Source organism: Megachile rotundata, chromosome 8 (assembly GCF_050947335.1).
Source record: "Megachile rotundata isolate GNS110a chromosome 8, iyMegRotu1, whole genome shotgun sequence".
Taxonomy (NCBI): domain Eukaryota; kingdom Metazoa; phylum Arthropoda; class Insecta; order Hymenoptera; family Megachilidae; genus Megachile; species Megachile rotundata.
Window position 1 is genome coordinate 16,650,394 of NC_134990.1, and position 20,978 is coordinate 16,671,371.

At 50.9% G+C, this 20,978-nt stretch overlaps 1 protein-coding gene across 10 annotated transcripts in view; it reads left to right on the forward strand.

Annotated features, from left to right (window-relative positions):
- The window catches only part of Lar (tyrosine-protein phosphatase Lar), a 152,015-nt gene that overhangs the window by 73,151 nt on the left and 57,886 nt on the right, over positions 1-20,978 (forward strand). For 7 of the 10 annotated variants that reach the window (XM_076534528.1, XM_076534534.1, XM_076534535.1 and 4 more), the window contains 3 exons: positions 6,130-6,168; positions 12,587-12,718; positions 13,724-13,882. In XM_076534528.1, the coding sequence (XP_076390643.1) occupies positions 6,130-6,168; positions 12,587-12,718; positions 13,724-13,882 (330 nt within the window). The remainder of the gene's footprint in view (positions 1-6,129; positions 6,169-12,586; positions 12,719-13,723; positions 13,883-20,978) is intronic. The other 3 variants (XM_012284061.2, XM_076534530.1, XM_012284053.2) reach the window with 1 other exon arrangement.

Genomic DNA, 20,978 nt, shown 5'->3' on the forward strand with positions numbered 1-20,978 from the left:
CCGCGGAGTTCTCGACGAGACGGAATATCGAGAGAGCTGCAGCGAACCCGATCCTCTCGAAAAACGAGCGCGAAAATATTTACCGTAAAAGGTATTTTTCGACTCGTCGAGAAGATTCGTATCTGGTCGGTCGGGTTGTTTGCACGAGTTCCAGTGTCGCTTTATCTCGACCGGGAGATAGCGGTGGCTCCGAAGCCATTCTCTTCCGGCGCGCTCTAATATTTCGGTTTCCGCGTTCTTCTTTGCCAGAGCGGAATCTTTGCGATCTGGCGAAAAGCGTGTCGGTTAGCGATCGAGAACGGAGGCTGGTTGGACGTCGTTGACGGCTCGTGAATCACGGAGATCGCATCGCGTAGCCTCGCGAGTTCGAAGTAAATTGTTCGGAAAGCTGAGTCGCGTTTGAATTTCCAACGAAAGCTTTACGACTATTTCTCCGTTGGGGCTCATTCGTACCGAATTGAGCGTATAACTGACGGCGACCGTTCTTGAAGCGTAATATATATATATATGTGTGTATGTGTATGTGTAGATATATAAAAATAGGAGGTCGAAGAACGCAGAGGACGTGGGGGGAATTGGTTGGTCGGTGCCAGCTGCAAAACTGCGAAACTGCGTATTTGCGTTCTGGAAAAATACATCCTGTCGACGGTTATTCGAACGTTTACCCTGAATCTCGTTGATATCGACTTGGAAATCTCGTTGTTTATTATCGGTAATTTTCGAACGATCCCGTACATCGCGCACGATCCGCTTCGAGAAGCGTTTTTTCGATTCGCGACTCCGATTTATTTGGCCTTCCGTCGATTTCGCGCTTCGTCTCCGAAGCTTTCCGGGCAGAACTTTCGACGATGATTTCCCGGGGCTACGAGAGAGGACGAAGGGAAAGAGGAGCGAAAGCGGGTAGAAGAGGCGTCGTACTTGACAGGGAGTACCAATTATTTCGTTTGACCTAGGTGGTCAGCCGGACCAATACTCCGGGACAAATTGTCAATTTATGCTTTCTCGTTATTACGCTGTCCTGATCATAGCGCGCGGCTCACCGCGAAACCGATCGAAACGCACACGCGTCCTCGTCAAACGCGTTTTCCGAGATGCACGGAGAAGCGTGCGGTCCCGGCGTTTGCGTGGTTTTTCTCTCTCTCTGGCTCTCGACAATAATGTTAATATCGTGTTCCTTTGGACGTCGAAAATCATGGAGTTTTGGCGAAAAATCGCGAGGAGCTAAGCGACGCGTACGCTCGTAAAAATAAAGCGTAAGATCAACCGCTGACTCTATCGCGAAAGTAGGAAGGAGAGAATATTGCCGAGTGGGCGATTTAAATCATAAAATTCGAGTAAAAATCCGAAAGAGTTTTTGCAGCTGCAGTCGAAGTTGCAACGGCAGTCGCGAGGGGATGCCTAACAGCGACTACCGACTCCTGCCCGCGTCTCGCTTACCCCTACCTTTCTCGCGGATTTCTTTTTCCCCGATTCAGCTCGTTTGGTCCTCTTTCCGTACCGCTTATGTTTCTCTTTCACCGTGCACTCGGAACATTACCCGGCCGTAGAATGGGCCGAGAAAATCGTAAAAGGGAATTACTCGAACGATTCAACCTATTCCAGCTCGTGCCGCTCCGCTTCTCGTATCCGTATACTCGGCCGTACGCGCGATATTTCCTTCGAACCGTTTTACGTCGACTCGTCCTCGCGATTTTCCGATAATCTCTACCACCGGCAAACTTTTTACCGAGTCTTCCTATCCGACCGGTTCTTCCGATTTTTCCTCCAACGAGAATCTCTCCGAAGGTATCTCGCGGGCTCTCTCGAACCGTGGCTCGTTTATCAATTATTTTCCTTCCTTATCTTGGCAGCCGGTGGGTAAACCGGGTGGCTCGCTTTGATTCCTTTTAATCGCGGAATCATCGTTCGATGTTTCCTGGACGCGAATCGCCGACGGACGAATTCTCGCTGAAATTTCCCATTAATTTTCAACCGTTTCGAAGCGAGACGAATTCGAGTCGATCGGTCTGGAGCGGTTCGAGTATTCTCGTAGACGAGAACGAAAGGTTATTCACGGCGAGATCGCGCGACGGAACCGGGAGCGATAATATTTCATTCGCGGGACTAGAATATCATTTTTCAATAGCGCAGCTTAGTCAAGAGTTATATCGAGCGGGGCTATATCTTCTGAACGTTGCCCTTCGTTTTTCCTCCATTTCTCATTCCGTCTGCTCTTTTCCCTTTCTTTTTTCCCCCTGTTCCTTTTGTTGCCGAGTTTGACCGGGTAGAACGCGCTCGCGCGCACACGCCATCAGTCGCGTTCGCGTGTGACCGCGTGTACACGAAAACGGTCCAAAACCGAGGGAAGGGTGCGTCGCGCGCACTAAATTTCCCATGTAAATTAGATGGCGGGATACGCACAAAATATAAATTCGAAAAACCCCGACGAATATTTATGTCCATAACCCGAAGACCCTTTAAAATCCTTTTGCCTATCTCGTCTCGTTCCCGTTTGTCTTCGTTCCTCACCATCCGAAACGTACATTGTAGGAATAGCTTTCGGACCTTATCGTACGTTTCGGGAATCGTTCGAGGCACCGATAACGGTTCAAGAGGAAAATCCTGCGATTCGTATTAGGTAACGATTCCCTTTCGCGAAGAAAGCGATTGTTTCGTCGACGGGTCCGAACAAAGTTGCTCGTACGTCAACATCGAGCCACGCAGCGCGTCATAGAAACGGAGCTCTAATTATTGCGGTATAACCGTTGCGGCGTAGTCGCTTTAATCGCATGCTTCCTATCATCCGAAACGAGTTTCTCGGAGCTATCACGCGAAGTCTCGAGGTCTTTAACGCGTCGCGAGCGTTAACTGACTGACCGAAGCCAGTTTGCCAGCCAGACTAAAATTACTGCCTCGTATTTCTGCTATCCGCATCGTACTCTGTCGCCTCTAGGCAAAATCTTTTTTCGTCGACGAAAAGGTACCGCGCGATGCGTATCTTATCTCGTTACGATAAACGGTCGGTCGAAAGAATTCGTACACCGGTCGTTTTATCGCGACAGTTCGCTGCCTGCGGGCACTTTTCGCCATGACGGAAATTGCGATCGAACCGGCTCGCATAAAGGTACGTTAATTAACGAGGACTCGTCGGGTCGTGAAACACGATCGATGACGTGGCATTGGCAGTTCGACTACCATCCGAGAGTATTAAAAGGCTTAACGAACGTGCCATTTGCCAAAGATGTTCTAACCACGCGAGAAGACGAGTCGATCAGCCCCCTAGCAGTTAGCCACCGATTTTCTCTTTATCGCGCCACGTAGCAGTCGTGTTCTATGCGAGTGGTCGCGCGGGGGACTCGGTGCGAAGGAGTGGTTTCCACCGACCCCATCCGCTCTTCTTCCTTCTCCTGGCCCTCGACAGCTCGAACGAGCTTTGGCCAAGAGCCAGCGCATTCATTCCAGAAACTAGCCCCCGATCTAAGGGGCCAATTATTTAATCAATTCCACCCTCTTAGCGGTCCGGTAATAGACCACATAGGCTATTCGGTCTACGGAACTGCCGACGACGACAGTGCCGGCGTCGACAATTGAAACCTCGCTTCTTCCTCTTCTCGTCCGACGGACTTTGTTTCCGCGACGACTCGATTCCGATCGTTTCGTGTGCCATTACACGATCTCTTCTCGGACATGCCGTGATTTTTATTTAGTCGACGACGAAGAATCGTACGAAACGTATAAAAATGTCGGTACGGGGGGAGTTAGGAATTCGTGGTCGCTCGGTGTCTCGGTCGGCCACTACGCCAATATCGTAGATCACCGACCCAATGAGAAAGCCATCCTCCCGACCGCGTCCACCCACGAGCGAACAACCGAACGTCCAAACGCTCGAACGTTAAACGTGATTTCGTACTCGCACCCGTGATTCCACGAAATTAATTCGGTTCGAAGCCAACCGTCGATTCGTCTCCTTTCCCGCTGTCCCGTCGCGTCCTTTATTTTCCCCGTTCAACTTTAATCGCGTTTGTTTCGCGACTCCCCGCGAACCAGAGTCTCGATACGCGGAAGATTTTTCTCGTTTTTCCTCGGACGTTTACGCTTAGCTTCCCGATTAATTTACTCCGGATATCTAGGAGGAAGGAGGCACGGTTTAACGCGTTGACGTTTCGACGAAGAAAAGGGAGGGCACCGCCGCCAAACGACCAGTAATAAAAGCTACCCGCTGCGCTCTTCTTTTTTCCACCGAGTTCGCGCCGATCGATCCCTCGCGTTTTCCGTACTTTTATTTACGCTTTACTCTGGAGCGTCGTTAATTATTGGCTCGAATACCCCGACGGATCATAACGTATCCGCGTTCGCGTAGCCATTTTCTCGTGAATTATTCCGTATCGTTGAAAACGACCATGCTCTCGACCCGCGTCGAGGCGCGTCCAAGCGAATCCTTTTTCACCGCCCTGATCGCAAACACGTATCGCGTTTATTTCGAGTAGATCCGCATCGATTTTCGCCTCGATGCTCGACTTGATCGCGCGCGGTCTTTAGCCGACCGGTGGTCGATCGAGTGCGAGCGTATCGAAGAAAAAATGACGGGCAAAGGGAAAAATGGCCGATGACCGACGGTTCGTCGGTGTCAAATTCGATATCGATACGAGCGTGCATCGGTGGCTCGCGATGAAATATAAATAGGGGTGAGCGTACGAGTGTCGACAAACGAAACGGAACGGAACGAAACGAAACGAATCGGTGTTCGCGCGGTATAGTCGTCGCGCGGGGTCATTTGCTCTCGTGAAAGTAGCCCTCGTCCACGATCGCGATACAAATCTCTCCCTCTCGCTCGCCCTCTCCGCTTGTACGGCGTGCTCCTCGTATTATAGCCGACGGTATATGGGTCAGTTATACGCGGATGGCCAGTTACGATACCAACGTGCTCGCTAGGTAATGACGTTGATACACGACGGTCCTATTTAAATATCCGCGAGCGATCGCTTCGGCGTTTATTTCGACGTTTCTCTACGACGACGACGACGTACTTGGAACGATCGACGGACACCGATCGAAATACCTGTTCGCGATGGCTAAAATATGAACCTTTTATTGCTGTTCTCCATGGCGTTTCCACAACTTGTTACAGTGATGGAACTTTCTTTAAGGAAAGATATATTGGATACTAGAAAGAGGTGCTTTTTTGCCCTGTTAGAAAGTTAAGAACGTCAAGTTGCGGAGACGTTCATGTGGCGTTTTTGGGTTTGACAGAATAGCCATAAATGTCGAACTAATTATATTCCGAGGAACAATACCGTGACACAAAATCGGCAAATAACCCCCGCGGTCCGTCGAGCTCTAGAAATTTTTCAAACGCGCGGAGACTGGTTGCTCGCGAAGAATAATGTCGACGGTGCACGGCTCCGATCCGAGAGTTATCGAGGAGCTGCCGTATCTCGAGCGAAGAAAAAAAAATCGGTGAAACGGTTAACTAATAGGTCGACGTCAGGAGAGAAAGATCGGAACGGTTAAGGGTGTTCCGCGTACGCCACGAAAACACTGGTAGCTGCTCGGAGATAGAGCATGAACCCCGCCTAGCGTCCATTATGCGGCGAGTTATCGACGCGGACGATTCTTTCCCGCGGTCACTTTACGACTTACCGGATCGCGTCGAGCCGCGTTTCCGCATTCGAGATCGCGCAATTAGCGATTCGTACGTTTCAACGCGGTAAAAGACAGAAAACGAAGGAGAGAAGCTTAAAGAATACAAAGAGTCGCGCACAAAGAGACGAATAATACATATTTAATGCGAAAACATCGCGTGCTCGAGGCGACCGCCGCGGCAGTCCTAGTCTTTCCAGCGTTTGGACAGGGGGAGCGCGTGCTAGAGGTAAACGCGTACGCAATTTCCTCGCTGTTTCGCGCTCTTTCGAAAGCTTTCGCGATCCTTGACTGGGTCATCGCCTCGGGAACGGCTCTCCTCTTTCCACCCATCTTTCCGCGCGTTTACCTCGTAGCTTTAAGCAAGCGTTTCTACCTTTTGCGACCACATCGAAGCGCGAATTATCATCGACTTTTGATCGCGGTACTCGAGACTTTGTCGCGGACTTTTCTGGGCCCACGGAGCGTTTCCGTGACCGTACGAGACCCGACTCAACGAGCTTCTTTCAGGAAACATCAGCGACTCCCAGTACATCACATACATGACAAGTAAGTACGACCGCGCATGCTGTCCGAGTGTAGATCGAAGGCTCGAAGAGGAGAAAAAAAGAGGGCAGAGCGGATTCCAAGATGGAAAAGAGAAAAAGGAAAGAAAGGGAAAGGAAGAAGTTAAAAAAAAAAGTGGAAAGGAAAAGACGTCTGGAACGTGACTCGAGAAGAGTTTCTTTCGCGTGCCTAGTTTCGAGGGCCTCGTTAGGGTCGCGGAAAACCGCCGTAAATCGGTCTGTTTTCGAGGGTAGGTACTCAATTTCGCTTGGATGACCGTAACCGATCTAAATTTCAAATCCACTAATGTGTATTTTTGCAGCGAGCCCGGGGCTCTTATCGGGAGTTCTCCGCACGCTTTGAATTTCAAATTCCGCGCGCGCAACCCGTGTCGAGCGTAGCACGGACCAACTTTCGAATGTTTCTGCTCGCTTATACGCTGTCATTTGTTTCTCCCTCTTTCGCGTGGCGGCCACCGATCTACGATATCTAGCGCATTTTATTTATGGCGGCACCGACTACGTATCGGAATTGATTCCATGATTTATTCGCGAACCGTCCTTCGAGCGACCAGTCGATATCGTCGCCGAACCGAGGTTGCATCGCGAAATCGAATTTCGAGCTGGCCAGCTTTTTTTCTTTCGAATCGCGTTTCCAGCTACGTACAGCCTCCCCCGCGGTGGCCTTTTAACGAGAAATAGGCGATAAATTTTGGCCTATCGACTTGGCTACCGAGTTATTCTTGGGGCGAGGCGGGCGAGACGTAACGGACGAAGGTAACGCATTAAGGTCACGAAAACTGTCTCCTCGCGTAATTTGTACGACGAGAAGATACTCGCCCGGGCTGGATGGGGAGCGAACAAGGGTCCACCGCGACCCTCGAGTCCGTCACTCTCTAACGACGGTATAACTTGGACTTTATCTTTGCGTAATTTTCCTCGGTACATCTTGGCGCGGTTTTTACGGGACTTCTTAACGCGCGAGAGGACTCGGGCGTCGGCTAATTGCGCGCGCGACCGTACGACCGACGATTGCGAAAGTTCCTCGGAACGAGAGCAAGAAAGTCGCGCCGCCGCGAGCGGCTCTAATTGAAGGACAATTAACCGCGTTAAAACGCCGAGAGCTGATTAGCCTGATGGCGGCGCGTCACCTGCCGTCGCCTTTCTAATCTATGTTACCGCCTCCCGTTCGTTTCGTACCGCGATTGCGACGAATAGACCTCCGGGACAAGAGGACTCGATGCGGTAAAAGTAAATTCGACGAATTTAATTTTCCGAGAATCGCGAGCGGAGTAAAAAGATCGCAAAGCACCGAACGTACTAAAGTTTCGCGTTCTTCTCCGTTTCGTAAAAGCTCTTTAAATGGGTCTGAAAGCACTATTAGCGTTAAAAGCCAGTTACGAGCAGCTGCGCCGGCTGACTCGCATTCGAGCAGACTTGGCCGGGCCGGCTAAAAACGAGATACGAAACCGTTCTCCGGATATATGCCGCTCGCCGCGGATACGCGTTACGGTGGCCTCGTCGGCGGTCCGTATCTCGAAATTAAAATTTCAAAACCGCGCGAATCAACGGGGGGATGAGTCTCTTGGTTGGCGGAGAATTCGCCGGATCGGCGGTGGTCGGCGTCGTTTCGGTTTCTTTTCGTAACGGATACCGCAACGCGTCGTTCCGCAGTCGTCGAAGCGAAACGCTCGCACGAACGGTCGTCGGTTAGTCGGTTGGTTAGTCGGTCGAATTTACACAGCCGGGATAGAAGTTGGCGATACCGAGCCAGGGAGGGCGCAACGTGCACGGAGTCAGGGGTGAAGCTACTTATTTAGAATATTGCCGGCATGCATTTGCATAAATTTAGTGCAGGTCCTGCGGGCGTGCTCGGTCGCGTCGCGCACCGTCTCGACGCCCGGCGTTATATACACCCGTGGAGACCCTGTTAGGAGCGGGAGATAGACGCCAACCCCGTGACTCCGCCCGTGACCCCGACGGGCTATCGTATCGCTCGCGTACGAACGCTCGCTTTCGTGTCGCGACTTATCGCGAAATCGACGGAGATCGGGTCGCGTTTGCGGATTTGCGAGCCAGAGCCCGGGCTATGCATCCATATTCAAATTGAATTATCCGCGCTACCAGACGCGTTGATTCGAAATCGTTCGACGGCTCGATTTCGCCGAAACAGTCAGCCGCTATACTCGCTGCGGTGTTCGTCGAAGGTAGCGCGCGTTCTCGCCCATTGTCCCCGAAGCCGCGCAGACTTTCTCGACTAATGGAAATTCTCGCCGAGAAGTTGGTTAAACGCGATCGCTTTGCATACGTATCGAAGCCGTGCTATTCCGTGGGATGCATCCGTGTACACGTCCACGCCCTCTTCCTTTTGCCCGCTCGCGTAAGCGCATACAAATGCTCGTATAGGCTCGTGTTCGCTCGCGACCACAGCCCGGTTTCGACGCAGCTGCGACGCATCCCCTCGTGATATACTTTGAACGCGTCGCGAACAGGAATTCCAAAGTTGCGAATCGGTATTCCGGCCATCTCCCTGGCCGTTGAAACGAACTCGTCGTCGATTAGAGGTACGGCGGATCGATTGGCCAAACACGATTATGGCTGAAACGTTGTCGCGGCGAATCGCGTCGCCCGGCAATTTTCGCGATCGACGAAGCAAAGTGGAAGGAAACGCGAAACGGCTCGATATCGAATAGAAAAGGAACGATTGGCCGCCTTTTTGCTCTTCCCGTCTTGTCGTCGAGGGAATCATTTTTTTCCTTCCTTTGTCAGCGAAGATCGTCGGTTTTGCGTTACTTATCTCGTCAAAGAAACGCGAGGTGCGGATAATCCGCGTCCAACAAATCGCGACTGTCCCGGGAGACGTCGGTCGTTCTTTTTAGAACCGTAACTTTATCGCGGAAAAAGGAACCGTCGCATCGCGTCTCGGAAGGGAAAAAGTAGCGACTACTTCGAGAGCGAGCGAGAGAGCGCGAGCGAAGGGGGTTGGTGTTTGCGCCCGGTAGAGCTCCCGTAGAAATAGTAGAATAAAGCCATCGGGGTCAGACGCGTCGAGCGACGAGGACAAAGTTACCGAGCAACGAACGCTTTAATTCCAAAGAAATAAATTGCAATTTTTCCAGCTGCGCGAAATCGTCGTGGTCGCGCGAGCCCGCCTATCTCGCGTTCGCGTTAAAAATCCCGGAATTCAATTAAACGCGGTCACGAACAACAGATCCGAATTGAAATCTTGAAATCTCATATTCGACCGTATCCGGCGCCGGCCATCGAGGCTGATCTCTGCCGACTATTCGTTTCCGGGAATTTCGCGAGTTTTTACCATCGCGGGAAACCGTCTTCCCGAATTTTTCGCGCGCATTCGACCACCGTTTCGTTTTTTTTTCCGGAGCCGCGAGACATCGATCGAAAATTCGTTGACCCGCGCGAAAAGGAGCAGGTCATCTATTTCCAGCCGAATCCGGTCATGCTAAAAATCGTGATCCCCGTCGGTCCGATATTTATATCCCTCAATTATACGGCATATTCTGTCTTATTTCGCGACAACTTTTCGTCTCGGAAAATCACGAATCGAGAGAGGCGAACGATCGCGACCGGGTGGCGAGCTATAACACTCAAACGCCAATGACGGTTCTTCGGTATATAAATTCAATTTCACGGTTCACCGAAGGACGGCGGAAAATTTTCATTATTTAATCCGCGCGAACGGGGGATTCTATTTCCCATTGTTGGCGCATTGTGCCCGTACAAACGAGTAGAAAACGCGGCGAATCTTTCGGAACGCGAGCCGGCTGCTTCCTCGTCGATACGCGAATGTCACGGTGGGAGAACTAAAACCCATTTAAATTAATATTTGCCCTGTTCCTCGATCGTGGAGTCTCTCGATCCGACCGATCGACCTCCGATCTCGATACACGCTAAAACGATCCGCGCAATTATTTACCATAATCCTCACGGTTTCTCCTTTTCCCCGCGAGTCGATTGAAATTTATCGCGCGTAGGCCGAAGCAACGCGTTCGCGATCGATGTCCGACCAAAATGGCATCCGCGCCGCGCCCGATTCGCGATTTCCACCTGCACACGCTTTGATCGGTGGAAAGTTTGCCGAACGAGTCCCGCAATCTCGAAAATGTTGACCGTGCGATTCGGCCCTTCTCGATTTCAACCTTCGACCGGCATTTCACCGTCGAAAAGTTTGCGGCGTATCGGCAGTTTGCGGACAGTTTTTGCCGCGCGCTTTACGATCCGAACAAAAGTTTGGAATTAAATAGCAGACCGGATCGATTCGAGCGAAAAATCTGTACGGCACCGCGTTCTCCTCGCAGGGCAAGTAGAACGTCGCGAAGACCGATGCAGCCCGATCGATTCCGTAATACGTTCGGCAGTAGGTAACGCGTAATTTTATTCAAATCTCATGCAGATTGCTCCGTTATCGGCTACTTTTTCAATTACGTCGCGGCAGGCTATAAAGCGTAATAGAGGCGAGCTCGCCGCGGGCGAAACTTTTTCTCCGGTTTTGCCCGCTCGACTTCGCTTCGCCTCCGCTCACCGAGTCTACGCCAAACCGGTATAAAGTTTAAGTATGAGATACGACCTGGTCCGTTTTTATACGGACCACGATCGCCGATCCTTCGTTATTACGAACTTTCGGGGAAAATAACCGTCCGATCTTTATCCTAATTTTGCATGCGCTCGATTCGCGTAACGAGCGACCCGCGAGCATCCGAGAAGGATCTTCGAAAACGGTCCGCCATTCGTTTCTCGGTGAAGCCGAGTCCCGACGTGCCTCGAGTATCGCGATCTAATTTTCTCCGGCGTTTATTCTTTGCGTACGTTCGTTGACGCGGTTGCTCTTTCGTTTCCCGTTCTTGGTAAGCGGAGAACGCGTTGGCACGCGCCCGAAATTTTTTCTTTTCTAAACGTTCGCCGCGAGATATTAATGCCATTAACGAGGTCGCGGTAAAACCCTCGCGCAATTTCTTCCACGTAGCTCCGAGAATTACCGAAACGCTTTACCTTCCTCGAATTAAGTCGACCTAATCTTGCAAACTCCCTCCCGTGGTTTTTCTTTTTTTCTGATCGCGTTTCAAACTGTGCGCTGTCCGATTGCGCGAGATCGGATGAAAAGCGAGCGGATAACGCAGCGTAGCGTGACTGTAATTCGCGAATCGCGCGTTTCCGAACTTCGAATTGATCCGTCGATATCGGTCTTGGTCAAAAGGAAGAACAAAAAGGCAGAAGCCGGGCGGCCGTTGATCGGAGACACCCTTTCAACGCTGAAATCGGGTATTTCAATCGGATGAGCGTGACACAGCAGGTGCTTTCGATGTAGTTCACTCTAAATAAACGTACACGCGAAAAGTGTTTTGAAGCGACGCGAAAGAATTTCATGAAATTCGTTTCACTCTCGATGACGGGTCGTTATCCCGTTTCAATCAGCATCCGTTTCGTTTGAAATATTTAAAAATCCATCCATCGTCGCGTGTGCCGCGAGCAGCTCCGATTAATGCACCAGTTACGAACTATTTCGGTATGATAATCGTCGCGCGTCCAGCCACAATGCGACCCCACCGGATAGCAATAATCTCGAACGAGCGATTCGATCAAAAATTATCGACGGTTCGCCGATGGAATAATATTTACCTTAAATTGCGTTCCACCGTTCCCGTGCTTCGCAGTTTTCGTGCACGGCCGATAGATTAGCGGGTTCGTCCCCGTTCGAATTTTCGACCGTTCTCTCTTCGCTCTCCCTCCGCTCGTTCGGGTATTCGCTTTGCGGGTTAATCTTCCGTTTTGCGATCGAGCGACGATTATTTTTTTTTACCCCGCGGCGGAGGACCGTGAAGATAAATTGATTCGCGCCGAAAGTCTTCCTTTCCCCGATTCCACGACGATGGAATTTGTTTTCGACTGGAAATTCGGCACCGCTTTAAGAAGCGAAAGAGCAGAATGGTTTCCGGCGGGATCGCCGGTCCATGGAAGAGTGGCCATAAACGATCCGTGCGATCTCAAACTTTCGAGACCAATTTAATACTTGGCCGGTAGTCTCGCTCCAAATAGCACGACTCTTGGTCCGGTCCTTTTGTTTCCGGTAGAACGGTGTTGCTATAGCTGGGATGGACCAGAAGAAACTACCTCGACAAAGGATCGCGCTGCCTCTATCCATCTTGGAACCACTATCTCTGCCAGCGGGTAAAAGCGCCAGCTCGGAATCTTCGCGTTAACTAGTCCGTCGTGTCTATTTTTTTCGATTCCAACTAAATCCGAGCTGGTACGAACCAGTTTCGCGATCTGAAACGACGTCCACGTGTTCGATTGACCACTGTCTCTAATACACTTAGAGCAACTTTCCAATATTTACGACGGTGGTTATCGGAAAAGGTGAACGCGAGTCTAATCCAAGGTTTGCTTCCATTTTGTGTTCGCAGGTCCACCGACGATCCTGGTGAGGCCACAATCGCAGCAGGTGAAGGCTGGCGGAATAGCGAGTTTCTACTGCACGGCAGAGGGAGCACCACCGCCTCAGATTCACTGGAGGAAGAACGGAAAGAGAGTTTCCCGTAAGTTTTTGCTCCTCGCCTTTTCATTTTACCGTACCCTCGGTTTCGAAACTTTTCACCGGCCATCTTTGCCTGCGCGCATCCCTCTTTCGTGCAACGCGAACGACGGAGATGGAAATCGTACCGAAATTACCGCTACTTTTCGACTTTCCTCTCGTTTTAGTCTTCGTTTCCGGTTCTACTTACTCGATTACGCCGCGTTTTCGTTCCCTCCCGTTTCGTTCGGTTTCCTTTCGTCCCGGTCGCTTTTTCACCCGCTCCTTTCTTCGCAACTAAATTTCTCGTTGCTCCGAGCCGGAAGTGCCGGCTGTTGCCGCTAGCACCGGGGACTCGGTCCGGTTTCGAGAGTTACCGAAACTAGCTAGATTGCCAACACTCCGGGCTTGTTCGCGATACTTGCCAAAGTAGTCGTAGCAATTCTCTTTGCCTCTCTCTCCGTTTCTCCTCTTGTATTCCGAGAAGATTCAGTGATCGTTGCTGATTCTCGTCGAGTTCGCGTGTTGGTTGGGTATCCGATTTTTGAGAAGTCCTATCGCGTGAATTTCGGCGTTAATCGAGTCGATGGGCGAGCTCGAATCACGGCCGGCCGCGAGTTCGTCCACTCGGAATCGAAATCTATTCGGAGGGAGAGCGTACGACGCGGTGGCCCGATTAACCGTTCGAAGGTTTCAGCGCGGCGAAAAATCGCGCCGGTTAACGCCGAGCGGTCGCGCGTTGTCCTCGTTGCGATTGTCTCCGATTTGGAGCCGGTTCGCAACGCCGGAACTCGTTAATCCAGCGAAACGGCGATAACGACGCGACAAAGTTCGCGAGAGCCGCGATACCGAAGTTTGGCCAGTATAGATTCCTTTTTATCGGATTCCCTCGACACCCGAAGCTCGTAGTTCTCTCGAGTCGTGGAATACGGGAACACCCGTCGATCGTTCTTTCCGACGTCTATCTTCTGGCCCTCTCTCGCGATTTTATTTTTCCACCTGCCCCTCAATCTTTCGTGTTATGCCGCAGAGACGCAGTCACGGTACCTGGTGCATAACTATGAAAACGGAGCTTTACTACGGATCGAACCTGTCAAGTCGATTCGCGACAACACCCTGTACGAGTGTGTGGCCGAGAATGGAGTCGGCGACGCCGTGTCGGCCGAGGCGCAGCTGAAAGTCTACGAAGGTATGTACCAAACGTTTCAAGAATTTATCTCGATCTCGACGTTATCGTCCGATAGCTATTAGCGCTATCGAGCGAAACGGCATAGACGAAATTTAATATTTAACGATAGTAAGTAGCTGCCGCGACAGCTGCTACCTCGCGTAACGAACGTCGTAGATCGGCCGAAAGCGGGCGGAGTTTGCGCCGCGGATAACCGATTCGAGAGACGACAGGGAAAAACGGCTCCTGTCGCCGCCTCGGAGTCAAAGGAAAAAAGAAACGATCGAAAAATCCGCGAACGACGCGGCAGGATAACGAGCTAAATTTTGTTGAAATTAAACGAAGCCTTTCTTCTTTCGCGCTCCGATCCGGCAGAGCGATCTCTTTTTCTCTTTCTATTTATACGGAAGAGCGAACAGCTTAATGGCGCCCAGTTCGGCGACCAGGCGGAAGGCGACGTAATAGAAGAAAGGAAAGAAAAAAAAATGAAGAAGAAACGACCGCCCGTGCACTCGGAAAGCTTACCCTTTTCCGGGAAGAATCTCTTAAACTTCCGCGAAACGCCTTAATTGGCTTGGCCAGCTTTTTAATTCGATTCCAACTTTGCCTCACGGATATTTTTGCTCGCAATTTCTCGTATTCTTCCTCCACAAAAAGAGAAAGAACCTTCCATTTTGAAGCTTCTCGTTCGCCTCTTCTCTCTCTCCGGCTTTTCCTCTTCGTGTTCCTCGTTCGCTCGGCATCGCAACCGCTCCTGTTTGCATCGTTGCAGTTCGACGCACGAAATTCATCGGGATTTCCTTCTTTTACCTCCCGGTTGTTCGTTCTTTTTCCCCCCCGAGCCCCGATTGCCGACTATCTCGTGTCAGTGGCGTTGCCATCCGGCGCCATCCAGTTCCTCGTAAATCACGGATATTCGCTCTCGAATCTCTGAAATTCGCCCGTGATTTCAATTTATTTGTTATAATGTTGATTCAGTCAGGTGATCGGTTTCCCACAGGTGCAATAATACGCGTTTCCCAGCCGTCGGGCAAATTTCTTCGTCCTCTTCTCCTACCCTCGTTCGTTCGCCACTTTCCCTCCTCGTAGACGGACGATTTCGTTTCTTTCTCGTCTCCCAGGATCGCGCGATCTCCTGAAAATAATTAACGCCTCGAGACTCGTGATTCGCGTATCGATTTTTCATCGACCAATAATCCTCGGAACGGCAGGATTTTTCCGCTTACGCGTCGTTTCCGAGGAAAATTCTACTTGGAGCGGTGGGAGACGATCTTGTCGAGTGGACAAAAGTTCCTTAATTAAACGCGGGTCCAACTTTTCGACGTATGGGTCTGCTCGCTCCGATATAAATCCAAGTTTCGCTAACGAAGGGTATCCACAAAAGCCGGTACGGTTATCCCGAAAGGGATAAGCGACAAACTAAATCGAGAAGCTCGCAAACGAAGCATTTTTTTTTCTCCTCCTCCTCGAGAAGTCGCGCGCGATTAATCACCGAGCCGTGCAGTACCGCGCGAAGAACCAGCGTTTTTTCACGGGCTTTTTCAGTTGCCTCGCCCGCGCCAGATCCACGGCCGTGTTTTTGTTTTTGTTCGCGAAACCTACTCGCGCCGAGCGAAGAGTTTAAAAGTTGAACGAATTTTTCTCCACCGGTCGGATAAGCGGAGCATTTAATTCGAGCGGTTGAAAAATACGCGTCTGGAGAGTCTCGGACTCGGTGGTGGTAGCGTAGGCAGCCACGAGTATAGTTGCTTTAGGAAATAGAGTCGGCGGCTTAATGGGCCCGCTCGAATATTTCGCCGTCCGGCCGAACGTTAGCCATACGCGTCTCGTTATCGAACGCATCGCCGCGATAAATACCTGCGAGCTCGTAACGAGCCTGCATTCGGCTAATGCGATTACTTGAAGCATGTAATGATGCAATAACGTAACAACGTAACATCGGTAAATGCGGTTAAAATTACACGGTGGAGCGGCGAAACAATCGATAACTATGGCGGTCAAGAGTGAACGAGAACGAGTACGCGACACACACGATCCACAGAAATCTTTCGCGCGAACTTTCGGAGGACGAGCGTTCGCGATAAAGACCACGCTTCTCGAGACGGCTGCCTCGTACGTGCTTCGTAAGTTCGTTGCGTTCGAGAAATCGTTTTCGCGGCTGGAAATATCCGGGGGAATCCAGTATTTTCGCGGGTAGTATCGTAAAACTTTACGCCAGAAAGTACAGGATACCGTGGACGGTAAAGATTTCCTTGAACGAAGATAGCATCGGTGCTCCGGCGGTTTGCGTCGAGCACGGACGAGATCAGATAACGATATCGGTACCTCGTTGGAATACTAATTTCCTTGTTCGCGAGGATATTCGGCGTGGGAGTTGTCCACCGGGAGAAAAATCTTCCGATCCGTTATCGCGAGCGGTTTGTTCGAGAGAGTCCCGTTTCAGTTTGATAATCGACGTTCTTTACCGTCCAACGAGACGAACGCCATTATCGGAAATCTCGTTAGTTTGCCGGTTCGCAGAGACGGGGATCGTCAAAACGGGACGTTGGAAAGAGTTTCCGACCGTCGTATCGAATAAATTTTGAATCGGAAGTTGTCCCTTTCGCGGAGCGCATCGTTTCGTCGGATGCGACGTCGCGTCGGTCTCTCCTCTCCTGCATAAAGGGCATATAGTCCTTACCGTAGCATTAGCCTAATTTCGAGTCCCGCAGCAGGCGGAAATTAAATTTGCAGCAGAGCTAAGTGGCATCTTCGGTTCCCGTTGCCTCGCACGGCGAACTACCTACTTCGAGTTACGCCCAACATCGAAACGGCAAAACTTTGTTGCCGAGTCTGCCGTTCGTGAAATTCCCACGAAATAATTCTTTCGACCCCGGCCGTTTTTCGAGCGTACGGCCAAACGAAAAATTCCAGAAGCTATTTCGAGGACGACTCGTTCCGCGAGCGTCGTATCGAGTGCTCGATTAACGAGTCCGAACGTGCTTTTTCCTTCCACGGACTTACCTCCTCGAATCGTCCGCGACTTTCTTCTCGAACTAGCGATGAAAAGAAAGCGGGACTCCCCCTTTTCCCGTCTATCCTCCAAGGAGATCGAACGCGAAACTTTGCTCGAGTCAAAGGTTTTAACGCGAAGCTCGACCAAAGCTGCGCGGAAAAACGAATCTTTGAAAGTCCGACGAGGGGGCGGACCGCGTCTTCGGAACTCGATCTCGTTCGGAGCTTCTCGAGTGGTCTCGAGAAGGACGATCGAACGTTCCGCTTCGCGATTCTAATTAGCGTTTAACGTTTCGAAGCATTGCGACGGCGGCCGCGGTGGCCACGGAACAGGGAAATTCTTTGAAGGCCGAGGAGAAGCAACGGAGAAGCCCGGAGGCGCGGAACGGTCAATATTTACTCCCTTCGAGGGAAAAAGGAAGAGAATCAACGGGATTTGCGCTTCCAGCAAGAGACTCTTTTGTCGTTTGCCGGGCCTGTTCTCTTTTCCACACCGGTTGCTTCGTTTGTCCTCGTGGATTTCTTTGTTCCCGTCTTCTTAAACGGATAAGGAAAGTGTTTGCTAGGCTACGATTCGTTTCGCGCTTTCTGTCACGATCGAGTTCGAAAACGAGCCGGTATCGCACTTTGTCGAGAAATTTTCCGACCACCAAACGGCCGTATCCGTGCGGGATCGATATTAATTCTTCCGATCGTTCCACCCTCGATGAACTCCTCGATGGCCTTGCCGCATCGGAGCACCCTACCGAATCCGACCATCTTTCGAAATTTCTGCCGGTGATCGACCTCGAGCTTAATTTCGTCGGCAAGATCGAAATAACGAGAAGCGAGCAGCTCGTTCGGAATAGACGTTGAAAATCCCGAAGGAGAAGATAATGGATAAAAAAGGAGAACGTCGAGAGACCGAGAGGATTAACGAAACGCGCAAAAGGGAAAAACAGCGACGTACCACGAATCTATTCTCGTGTCTCTGTAGTTACGTATTACGTATCCTATTACGCCTAGCAACGCGTATAATCTCTCGAGAAGCCGCGATCAAACGTTGATCCAGAATGAGAAAACGGAGTCGAAAGTTTGACGGCGAACCCTTTTCTCGTCGACTCGAAACGGGGGAGAGAAAGACTCTAAATCAACTTCCTACCGAGCGGGACTAACAACTGGAAGGGGACCGCGTTCCCTTTGTTCGAGCGTCTATCGTCTCCGCAGGCTGTATCGAGACTCTCGAGTGCGGGGAATTTAATTCGGCCGAAAAACCGTCGTCTTAATTGCCAATTAATTGGCACATAAATTAGCTGCGAATTTTCGCCCGCGACTCGCGCGGCTCTCCGGTTTCGTGACGCTTCCGTCGACCGCAGTTTTTTCCTTCATTTTTCCCAGGTAAAACCGTCGTCCCGACGCGACGCGGAGATAAGACCGTCGCCAAACTATTTCAGCAATCAAACTTTCGCGCTGACCCGTTAAAAGTTTGCCAGCCCGGGGCAACCGTGATCCCCTTTCCAACTCTCTGTCTTTTCGACGATCACGGTACTAACCGCGGTATCGTTCGCGAAGGGAACGATTTTGTCCGGTATTTCGATTCCGAGCAACCTGTGGCTTCGACGGAAAGAACGCGACGAAACGATTCGTCCGATCGCCGAGAACAGCTACCATAAACGGTGTTTACGGTACTCGAAGCTGGACGGGTCACGATATCGCGATTTCGTGCGGTCGCCGAACGATCGAAGCGGAGAAATCGTTCGACGGTGATCCGAGCTATTCGATAATAGAAAACGATAAAGGAGAGAAAAGCGGAGCTGACCGAGGAAACCGGGGAACAGATAGGTAGACGTCTCGGGTCGGACAAATCGAACCTTTTCAGAGTTATCGCGGAATAATACGGCATTTAACAATGGACGCTTGGTCCCCTTGGGTGAACGCTAGGATCGCGCGGATATACAGGATGAAAATGGGGTAAAACCGGGTAGTCGGAAAAATGAAAAGGAAGCTGGAAACCTGGTCGAAGGTAAGGGGGTCGCTTTCGTTGCAAAGCCTTCCACCCTTTCAGAAACTGGCCTGCCGCGGCACGCGCGAGTCCCACGTTTTCACGCCGATGATATTCAAGCCGTCATTTTCTCTATTCAGAGTACCGACCCTCCACGCCCTTCTCTGGACGAAGAATCGTATTCCGCAACCGCCGTCGAGCGGTTTCACGATCGTGCGCTTCCGAACCGCGCGATCTCGTCGAATTTCTGCATCGGAATTTTGGTTTCGCGTTCTCGCGATGAAAATCCTCGAACGCGCGGTTAACTTGTCTGGAATCGAAGATTAAAGTGTCTTTGAACCGTGACTCGACTAAAGAGGTTCGCCTCGCGGAATTCTAACGAGCTTCTTCCTTTCTTCTTTCTTCCCGGTGAATCGTTTGTATTTCCAGGTTATGAAAAGCACGTGAGCAGCCTCGCTCGGCTGCGGATCGATCGACGTCGGCTTTTTTCACAGACGACAAACTTTTTTCGAGTTTCCCGAGCGAACAAAGCTGCGTGGAATCGCGCGAAGAATCGAAATAAACGGAAAGCTTAGGGGAATTAGGGTGATAAAAGCGCGCGATCGAAGACGCGGCAGCGACGTTCCGAGGCGAGCAAGGAAACGGAAAACCGACAAAGAGAAACTTTGTTTCCGGAAGAGGCGATTCGTCTCGCCGGCATCGCCCACCAGACGGAAGCGTATATCCCGCTTTTGCCGTTCTAATCTCTCTCTTTCTCTCTTTCTCGGCGAAAAGTGACGAGTTTTCGCGTCTCTCGAAAGGAAATCCCGAGACAAAGGCAAACGTCTTTCCGTTTTCCTCGTCTCTTTTTCTCCTTCGCTCTCGTGGCTGTCTCACGGCAAAGACGTCGCATTTGCTTCGAGTCCGAACACACGCGTACCATCAACAGGTCCGAGTGTACGAGTAATATGAAATTCTCTCGACAAAAGGTCAGGGCTCTGAATAGTGGCGGACGGATGCGCACGATTCCTCCGTTCTATCCGAGGACAAAGGAACCAGCCGTTATCTCGACGTTCTCGTACGCGGTGAGCTACTTCGATCCCGACGAAACATTCATTTTTTTTCCGGGGAATCGAGCCCGAAAAACCGCGCGCGAATAAATTGCCGCGAAAACCTTTAACGGACCTCCGGAATCGTGAATCGATTAATAATCGATATTTTGATTGGAGGTGCAACCGAATTTAATCCGCGCGTGCCGTTTTTGCGCTCGTTTCTCTGTCACGGCGTTCGTCCGTGATTATAATTCGCGGTATCCATGTAAATTAATGACAACGACGAGGTATCGCGCGTCGAGCCGTTGAAATTGTACGTGTCGAATGCCATTTCTAATTTATATATGTTATATATATAGGAAAATATGCGCGATATACGTGTACATGTAGCGTGTAGCATGGGTGGTGTAGGTGTACGCGCGTGTAAGTCGGGGAATACTTGCGCGCGTACAGAGTCGACGCGCAACGCAAACAAATCCGAATCCATCGACCGGAATCGAAGAGGTCTAGACCGGTCGGTATCGTCGCGATGCCGAGCGACGAGCGTTAATTTCGAAATTAATTAAATCGAACCGTCCTCCGTGTACAGATGAACTTTTTCGCGATACGTTTGCCTACCAGTTAACGTTCGACGAGAGTAACGGGACCGCGCACGATTCGATATTCGAAACGTTTCGGGCGAAAGCTTCCATCCAGACAGCGCATCGAGCGTGTTCGCCGGACAGAATCACGATCGCGCGTAAACTTAATCGAATTCGTAGCGAGCCGACGCGGCGACGTCGACTACCGCGGTATCGTCGAAACTTTCGGATAATATCCCGATTTTGTCCGAGCGATAATAAGCGATTTAAAAACATCGAGGCTCGCGCTAACCGAACGAGCTCGAGACAATTCCATTAAAAACGACGATCGGAAGGAAGAGGGTAACCGGCGTGCTAGATGGAGGGACGGGAAAGGGTACGAGTGCCGCGAGATTGCGGCAGACGACGAAAAAAGAGGAAGGAAATTCGAGCGGGACTAATTCGTTGGGCGCGCGTTTCGTCATGCTCGCCAACTCGATTTACCTCGTAGATTGAATCGCGCGGACCTAAAAAGAACGAATACTAATTTC